General features: G+C 39.5%; 1 protein-coding gene across 1 annotated transcript; it reads left to right on the forward strand.

Annotated features, from left to right (window-relative positions):
• Positions 1 to 2,196: 2,196 nt before the first annotated feature.
• On the forward strand, positions 2,197 to 3,757 carry LOC118408465 (sphingosine 1-phosphate receptor 2-like). Its single transcript, XM_035809283.1, has one exon. The coding sequence runs from the start codon at positions 2,567 to 2,569 to the stop codon at positions 3,746 to 3,748; it is 1,182 nt and encodes a 393-aa protein (XP_035665176.1). The 5' UTR covers positions 2,197 to 2,566; the 3' UTR covers positions 3,749 to 3,757.
• Positions 3,758 to 9,378: the final 5,621 nt, after the last annotated feature.

Below are 9,378 nucleotides of genomic sequence, written 5' to 3' on the forward strand. Positions count from 1 at the left end.
TTTGGAGGTATGTGTAATAACTCGTCAAAACTAGTCACTGATTGATGAAAAATTCTATTAACTGTTTACATTCCCTAATATTGGCAAAAGACTTAACAAACTACAAATGCATGTGTATTGAGCACACTGATTGATTGTATCAAGCATTCAAATTTCCCCTACTCTTTTCTACTAAGGGTAAAGTCTCTCACAATGTAGATGTTCTGTTCTTAAGTTTGAATATAGCTATTTTCAGGTTTGGTTTTAGATACGTTTGTTAGGCTACTTGACTTGTTGAATGCACCACATTGTTGCACTGCTTTATTACTTGCCAGCTCCTTGTTGTTAACATACTATTTTGTAGCAAATTCTTTAAGATTGAACTATTTTACAATTTCATGTCTTCATCTGCCCGCAGATAAAAATTACTTGTACAAGTATGTTTTAAAGGCAGGATGTGCCTTTTGTGTAATTATTTTGATATTAAGTGCCTTTTTTGTAATGACGAAAATAACAGAGTTATTGAAACTATTTTTACAGACTGAGGGTATCAGTGATTTCGGCTAACTGAGCATTTTTGTCCATTTTGGTGATTGGGATCTGTGATCGTCCCCTTTGTTATCCGTCCTATAATTTGAAAATTAATAATACTAATAAAATAGAGTTAAAACTCATCTGCTGTTTTGATACATGTGATGTATTTTAAGTGTGTCTAAATTGTGCCGTTTTTAAGTTTCAAATCTTAAGTGTAGAAAAGTTGCTGTAATTCAACAAAGTCTGTCATTGAATTCTAAAAATGGGTGTTCTAATTTTTTCCAACAGAACGATTGATTTAGGATAAAAAATCACCAAGTAAAATAGATGGACACTTAAAGTGACCTACTCATTTAGAGACACGATTTTTCCATTTTGTATTTATTGTTAGATGTCATGTAATGATAATACAGTAATGTGATGACTATGTAGTGCACATTGTCTATATTTTAGAGATTGTTATATATAATGGCTATAATGAATGAGGTAACAAAAAATTGTATAATCTATGAATTAATGATTTGTATGACTTGTATAGAAATTCTTCTAACGCTGATCATTGACACTTGGTTATTCATCATGTAATTATTTCTAATAAACTTGTGAACCACTGGATGATGATGATGATGATGATAAGTCCGTAGTTAAAGACAATTTAATCTACACATCAACTAGATAAGAGATAGAGATTAAAATCCGGGCATTTTGACATACGTCTGTCACTCTTCTTCAGCAACAGTGGAAGAGCATCCGGAAGTAATCTCTGTATCTTACCCAATTGAGATTCAATTGTTTTTAGATATTGTTTACCTGGACGTCTAACCTTCATCAACGTGATAGTTCCTTAGTTTGTGTGTGATTATGAAAAATGCCACTAATGTGCCTTACTCTTAGGCTTAAGCTTTACAAACATTTTATTTTCAAATGAAGATTTTTGTGATATAGTGAGGCACATTGAAAGTTTCGTATGAGGAGACTTAGTGCTACAGGCTTGCGAAAGAAAATAAAGTCTGAATGCCTTTAGTAAAAACAATTGTGTTGTCTTCATGTTTGTTTGCAAGTCATCATACTTGTGATTTATACTTATGTTGACGTATTCCCCTAGTTTATGTAAAACTCCATTTTACAGAGTTCTTGCAGTTTTGGAGGGTCTTACAACATAGACTAAATTCATAGTCATACCTTACATGTAAAGTTGTGTGAAAAGGTGAGTATTTTCAAAGACGACTTTGACAACACGTACCGGTTTTTAACTAGCCTGGAGCGTGCCTAATACGAGCGATTGCGATGATGTCACGGTGACGCAGTGGTAGGCAAAAAGCAGGTGTTTGGCAAAAGCTTGATTTACATTTTAACCAATAATTTGATCTGCTAATTTAAATATCAATTTTTAATACAATCTGCTGACGTCCTGTTAGGCACCAACCGTCCAATACCCCGGATATATAAACAACAACATCGATCCCTCGTATTAACAGTCCCCTCTGGGGGACCTACCAGTGTAAAGCTTGTCTGCACTAGCTAATCGGTCTAAATTTATGTAAATTGTGATGGTGAGTCGAAGTCATTGGACCTGATGATTATGTCGGTTGCGTCAGTACAGACTGAAGGAATTAGAGATAGCGATGCAAATATGGTAAAAAAAAGTGGTTGTACCAGCCATTTAACTTCCCAGCTCCGATATTAGCTGCTCGATTTGATCCTCATTTTTGTAAATACGGTTCCACACCTGGGTAAAACAGGGTACAGGTGTAGCAAAGTACGCGGACCAAATCGAGTGATTAATATCGCAGCTGCATCAGATGGTCTACACAAAATTTTATCGGCTTCTTATACTGCAAGTTATTAGACAAAACCAATCATGGTCGTGCGGTGTTGTCCATGGCAACAGCCCACGTGAGCCGGGTTATGTGTATAAGTCTTCCTGATGACCTAGCTGCAGCTGCATCATCGTTCTTGTCTACCCTCCCGGCCACAAACTGCATCAGAGTTGTCCAGAAAGAAGAATCTCGCCGCCTTCTTCATACTGAAGATCAGAGTCGGACGCTCCAGCATGTTCAACAACAGCTCCGACCCATGGAAGCTCACTGGGGAGACATCTGCTCCAGAGTTTGTACGCTTACAGCCTTGCTACAAGTGGCATCTACAGAACAAGACTGTATCCATTGCACAAGCCGACGAAGCCTGCTCAATGCACGAGGACCTTGTGAGATTAGGGACAGGGACTGAAATATGGCTGTTGGGATTTCTCATCATCATCAGCAATGCCGTTGTGTTCCTGGGAATCATTGGAACCAGAGAACTCCACAGACCCATCTACATCTACCTGGCAAATCTGACAATGGCAGATATTTTCGCAGGTATTGGACTTCTGTATCGAACAGCGGGTCATGACTTACATAACCTGATGTATGAATTTATGATGACTTATCAGAACTTGATAGTATTTACTCAGATGATTTCAACATCAGCGTTAACTCTTTTGTCTGTTAACTCCTACGTTGCTTTAAGGCATCCTATATGGTTCCACATCCACGCCGACAGTGCCAAACTGCGTGCAGGTGTAGCGATGACTGTTTCATGGATTGTTTGCTCCTTGCTTGCCTTCTCACCCAATATGGGCTGGAACTGTATCTATATGCAGACCCTGACCACGGGTATCTGCATTTCATATTACCCTCTGCCCTTTGTCATCATTTCAGTATCTATTTGGCTCTTGATGTGCATAGTCATAATGTTTACCAACATAAGTGTATTCATAGCAATCAGACAAATGGAAAAGAGAAGGCTTCAACAGGCTTCTAGGGAAAATGGTCCAGTACAAAACAGGGATGGGGGTAATCCGGAAAACAACGGTTCACAACTGGAGGCACAGAGGAAATATGAAGAAAGGGTGCACAAGTCCAGGACTGTGATGATTCATGTAGTTATTTGCTTTCTCTTCTGGTTATTACCACTCCTTTTAGTAGCAGTGTGCTGGAGTAGCCAAGATTTCTGCCCTCGCTCGATTGAACTCTTTACGGGTGTTACTCTGAACTCACTTATAAACCCAATTGCAACACTTATCCGCATAAAGGGCGTAAGGGACACAATCTGGCGTAAACTAGCAGACATCTATCGAACACTTGTCGGTGCAATACAGAGAAACATTGTGAACCCACAGGAAGACCGAGCTGAAACAGGAGATGCCCAACATCTACAGGAAGGTCAAAACGGTCCGACTCCGGTTGATTAGCCTTAAGTTGACAACAGTGACTGTAAGACCCATAGTTGCTAAAGCACACCAGTACCAACAATTGTAAAATAGTCTGAGCTGATGAAGTTAATTCTTTATTTATTTATTGAAATAAAACTTATCTTGAAAGCAAAATAGTGAATGTGTACCATTAATTGCAACAGTAGATAGCGAATATTTTCATATGCTAATTCCGTGCGCAAAATAGCTTAGCGCCTACGTACCAAGAAGCTTTCGGACAGTCTTCTGATCCCTCTTAAATTGTTAAGCGCTTTACTTTGTGTACAGACTTAGCGTATACAAATCGCTATAAGGTCAACTAGACCGATTTTCTGTATATGTACGCGTCTTTTGTATACGTGCCGCAAATCGTATCAAATACCCGGCCAGCTGGGTAAAGCAGGGTACAGGTGTAGCAAAAGAAAGGGCCAAATTAATATCGGAGCTGCATCAGATGGTCTATGTTTGTAATTTCCCAGCTTGAAAGGTCGGCTTCTTCAATTCATTGGGCCAAGAATGATGATCATTGTCGGGGAGGTAAAAAAAACTACCTTATGTTTGTATTACCTTCTGTCTATACTGTGTATGGGCACTGTTAATATAAGTTACAAAACCTGAGTGCAGCGCCACATTGTCCTCATCTGTCCAAAAGCAAAAATAGACTAGAAAGACCGACTTGAGAGCAAATACAGCATATTTCAGCCATCTCTCTCCAACAATAGACTGTTCTAAAACCGCCCATGTGAAAATCTCAACATGTAAGAATGAAAGTTGCCTTTTCGTCCACAAAACAATATTAGCAATAGTTCTTGTATACCAAAGCAATTCCAGGGCTTTTCCATTACAATTCAGACCACCATCACTACAGTACAAGACATTGTAAATATCTGTGACTGTCAGATTTGCCAAGTAGATATAGGTGGATCTGTAAAGTTTTCTTGTCGCAATGATTGCCAAGAACACAACAGCATTACTGATGATGATGAGAAGTCCCAACAGCCAAAAGACAATTTCAGTCCCTGTCCCCAATCTAAGAAGGTCCTCGAGCATGGAGCAGGCTTTGTCGGCTTGTGCAATGGTTACAGTCTTGTTCTGTAGATGCCACTTGTAGCAAGGCTGTAAGCGTACAAACTCTGGAGCAGATGCCTCCCCAGTGAGCTTCCATGGGTCGGAGCTGTTGTTGAACATGCTGGAGCGCCGGGCTCTGATCTTCAGTATGAAGAAGGTGGTGAGATTTCTGAGGGTAGACAAGAAGGATGATGCAGCTGGATCCGATGGTGATGGGTTTGATTCTGTATGAGACTGAAGACCGTTACGACAGCGGTCGCTCCGGGAGACTATAAGCTGACTTACGTGGGCTGTTGCTATGGACGACACCGCACGACCATGACTATTTTGGTCTAATAACTCGGACCTAAGCAGCTGACCTTTCAAGCCAATGCGTAGACCATCAGCAGAAAAACGTCAACAGAATTATGAATCACAAGTACGAAAATAACCTTTCAGACAAACATGAAGACATGACAATGTTTACTAACTCAACACATGCAGACTTTTATTTTCTTCCACAAAATACAAGCCTGTAGCACTAAGTCTCCTCATACGAAACTTTTCATGTGCCTCACTACATCACAAAATCTTCATTTGAAAATGTAATCTTTGTAACGCTTAAGCCTAAAAGTAAGGGACATTAGTGGTATCTTTCATGACCACACACAAACTAAGAAAGTTTCACGTTGATGACGGTTAGACATCCAGGTAAAAAATATCTAAAAGCAAGTCAATCTAAATTGGGTAAGATACAGAGATCACTTCCGTATGCTCTTCCATTCATGCTGAAGATGAGTAACGGATATCTGACAAAATGTCCGGATTGTAAACTCTATATCTTATCTAGTTCTAGAGATTAAATTGTCTTTAACTAATTATAAGGACTTATTGTTCTCATCATCATCATCCAGTGGTTTACAACATAAGTAGAAATAAGTATGACGAATAAACAAGTGTCTACAATCAAACAGCATCAAAATATTTTCTACACAACAAAATGAATCACACTTCATCGGCTCAGCCTATTTCACAATTGTTGGTACCGGTAGGATTTCTACTCTGTAGGGAGGATGTGATGTGGGGATTGGCGTCCTTTAGCTTTACAGTCCCTGTTGTCAACTTAAGGCTAATCAACCGGAGTCGGACCTGAAGTATTTTGTCCCTCTCCATATGCAAGACCTTGTTGTAGATTTGGGCTATCTATTGTTACAGCTCGGTCTTCCTGTTGGTTCACAATGTTTCTCTGTCTTATGCTGACAAGTTTCCGATGGATATCTGCCAGTTTATGCCATTTTGCATCCCTTACGTCCTTTATGCGGATATGTTTTTGACATACACATCACCATTATACAATGCAAACCGAAGACAAATATTCACAATTCTATATTTTATACCACAGGTATGGTGAAATATATTGTATTCGTAATGTTTCTTCTTTTTTCTTTTCCCTGTGAAATCTTCAAAACGCGTTATCTCCGTCGTTTTTAATTCATTTTAGGACTTTGGTGATTATGTTAAAGTCATATCTTAGCGGAAGTATTTTTGGATTCCTCCACTATACATAGGGATATCACCGGAAGAGTCTATTCATGCACGGAGGGGGGGGGGGTTTGAAAATTCAGTTTTGGATGAGTGACGATTCAAATTCCATTTCTTAGCGAAAGTGTTTTAGACTGGTCTATTTTACCTTTCTACATGTGGTGTACTAGAAGAGTTTTATTTGATTTGATTTATTTATTTTGCACAATCTTTAAAAAAGATTGGACTCAGGTATTGGACTCCTGTATCGGACAGCAGGTCATGATTTACATAACTTGATGTATGAATTCATACTGACTTATCAGAACTTCATCATATGTACTCAGATGATTTCAGCATCAGCACTAACTCTATTGTCTGTTAACTCCTACGGTGCTTTAAAGTATCCTATATATTTCCACGTCCATGCCGACAGTGCCAAACTGCGTGCAGGTGTAGCAATGGCTGTTTCATGGATCGTTTGCTCCTTGCTCGCCTTCTCACCCAATATGGGCTGGAACTGTCTCCATATGGAGACCCTGACCACTGGTATCTGCAGCTGCATTTCATATTACCCTCTGCCCTTTGTCATCAGCAGGCACCAGGGGAAAATGGTCCTGTACAAAACAGGGATGGGAGTGATTCACCAAACAACGATGCACAAGAGAAGGCACAGAGGAAATATGAAGAAAGGGTGTACAAGTCCAGGACTGTGATGATTCATGTAGTTGTTTGCTTTGTCTTCTGGCTGTTACCACTCCCCTTAGTGTTATTGTGTTGGAGTAGCCGAGCTTTCTGCCCTCATACGATTGAAATTTTTGCTGGTCTTACTCTGAACTCACTTATAAACCCACTGGCAACACTTATCCGCATAAAGGACTTGAGGGATATAATCTGGCGTAAACTGGCAGATATCCATCGGACACTTTTCAGCATACTACAGAGAAACGCTGTGAACCCACAGGAAGACCGAGCTGGAACAGGAAGCCCCAAACCTACAGGAAGGTCCTGCATATGATGAGGGACAAAACACTCCAGGTCCAACCCCGATTGATAAACCTTAAGTTGACAACGGTGACTGTAAGACCCATAGTCTCTAAAGGACACCAAAACTAACAATTGTGAAAAAGGCTGAGCTGATGAAATGTGATTTATTTATTGAAATAAAACGTATGGTGAAAGCAAAATAGTAAATGTGTTCCATTGATGGCAACCACGTCAAGTACAATTTTTACGTCATTATAGTGGCAATAAATCACGATGTAAATCGTAAGTAAACAGTAGATAGCGAATATGTTAATACGATAATTCTGCGCGCAATGTAGCTTAGCGCGTGCGTACCAATAAGCTTTCGGGCAGTCTTCTGATCCATCTTAAATTGAGATGGAGGAGGACTGATAAAGGATATCTTTGGTTAAGCGCTTTACTTTGTGTACAGACTTAGTGTATACAAAACGTTATAATAAGGTCAATTGCAACCTGATCGATTTTCTGTATATGTACGCATCTTTTGTATGCCGCAATTCGTATGGTTCCACACCTGGGTAAATCAGGGTACAAAAGAAAGAGCCATGTCGATATCGGAGCTGCCTCAGGTGGTCTATGTTTGTAATTTCCCCAGCTTAAAATGTCGGCTTCCAATCATTAGGCCAAGAATGATGACGTCAATGCATAGTGACAGCCCACGTAAGCCGGTATCAAGTCTCCCTGGGTGACCATTGTCGTCACTGTCTACCGTCTCAGAATGAAACCCATCGCATTCGGGTACATCTGCATCATCGCAATTGCCTTCGTGGTCGGTCACAAACTGCATTAGGGTCATCCACAGCATGGATCACAACCTCGCGTCAGGTCTGGCTCCAGTTGAATAATCTCTATTGGGCAACCATGACTGTAAAACCCATACTTACTCAATGAGGCCTGAATTATCTCCAAAATGCATAACAGAGACAGTAGAAATCAACAATTGTGAAAATAGGCTGAGCTGCATGAAGCCTGATTCAGAACTTTTTCACTGAAATAAAACTTCTCGTGGAAGAAAAATGGCGAATGTGCTACATCAATGGCAACCATGTCGAGTACAATTTGAATGTCATTACAGCGACAGTGAAAAATGAGGTCTAGTTTCCTTCTACGTAGACAATAGATATAGCCCTGCCATAAACGCACGTGTATCGCCAAAGTCAATTAGTTGAGCTTAGGTAAAGGAGATATTATAAAGAGTTTCATACGCTAATTTCACACACTCAGTAGCTAGTATATATCAACAGCGAATACCGACAAGCTTTCGATCAATCCTTTGATATTTTTCAAGTTAAGATGAGGGAAAACTGACAGAAAGGTATTTGGTAAGTGCTTTATTTTGTGTACGAAATTTGCACGTACGAATCTTGTACTGTCAATTACCTTCAAATACAAGCTTTAAATGTGTGAATAGTTGTCTTCGGTATGCATTGTACAATGGTGATGTACATACATGTATGTCGAAAACTGAATTTACAACCAAACTGCAAGCCATTGCAAGTCTAGATAACATATTTATACTAACCCTCTTTGAATGTAGATAAAGCGCAAACAATTGCAATGCTCTCATTTTGGTAGCAAAAAGGAAAACAGCATTTTTTTCAGAATCTATTTTACTCAAGATAGACATTTGAAAAATAACAAGTTCATAGTAGCTGTAATTTTTATAAGCCAAGATAAAAATACAAACCTAGTGTGTTCGCTTCCATGATCTAGCTGTTGTTCGTGAAATAATGGAGACAAAGTGATATTATTATATGATGCGAGTTAAAATCAATGTACATCAAAATCTTCGTTTATATTTCTCAGTCTGCTCTTGAAAATTAAGATTTTTTTCCCTCATTATCATCACCAGCATCTACGCCGCATTTTACTTCTTCACCAAGTGTTCAAATGTCAATATTTGTGTAGAGCCCACGTCTGTTAGGCACAGGTGTACTAAAATGCCTAGGCCAGTCAAGCAGGCAATATCAGACCTGTACATCAGATGGTCTGCACATGTAATTTCCTCGTCTTGAAAGGTCGGCTTCTTAAGCCGC

The sequence above is a fragment of the Branchiostoma floridae genome, unplaced genomic scaffold (genome assembly GCF_000003815.2).
Source record: "Branchiostoma floridae strain S238N-H82 unplaced genomic scaffold, Bfl_VNyyK Sc7u5tJ_1588, whole genome shotgun sequence".
NCBI lineage: Eukaryota > Metazoa > Chordata > Leptocardii > Amphioxiformes > Branchiostomatidae > Branchiostoma > Branchiostoma floridae.

Bases quoted from the DNA above. Each gene is read 5' to 3' on its own strand.
- LOC118408465 (XM_035809283.1), top strand. From the start codon at position 2,567: ATGTTCAACAACAGCTCCGACCCATGGAAGCTCACTGGGGAGACATCT.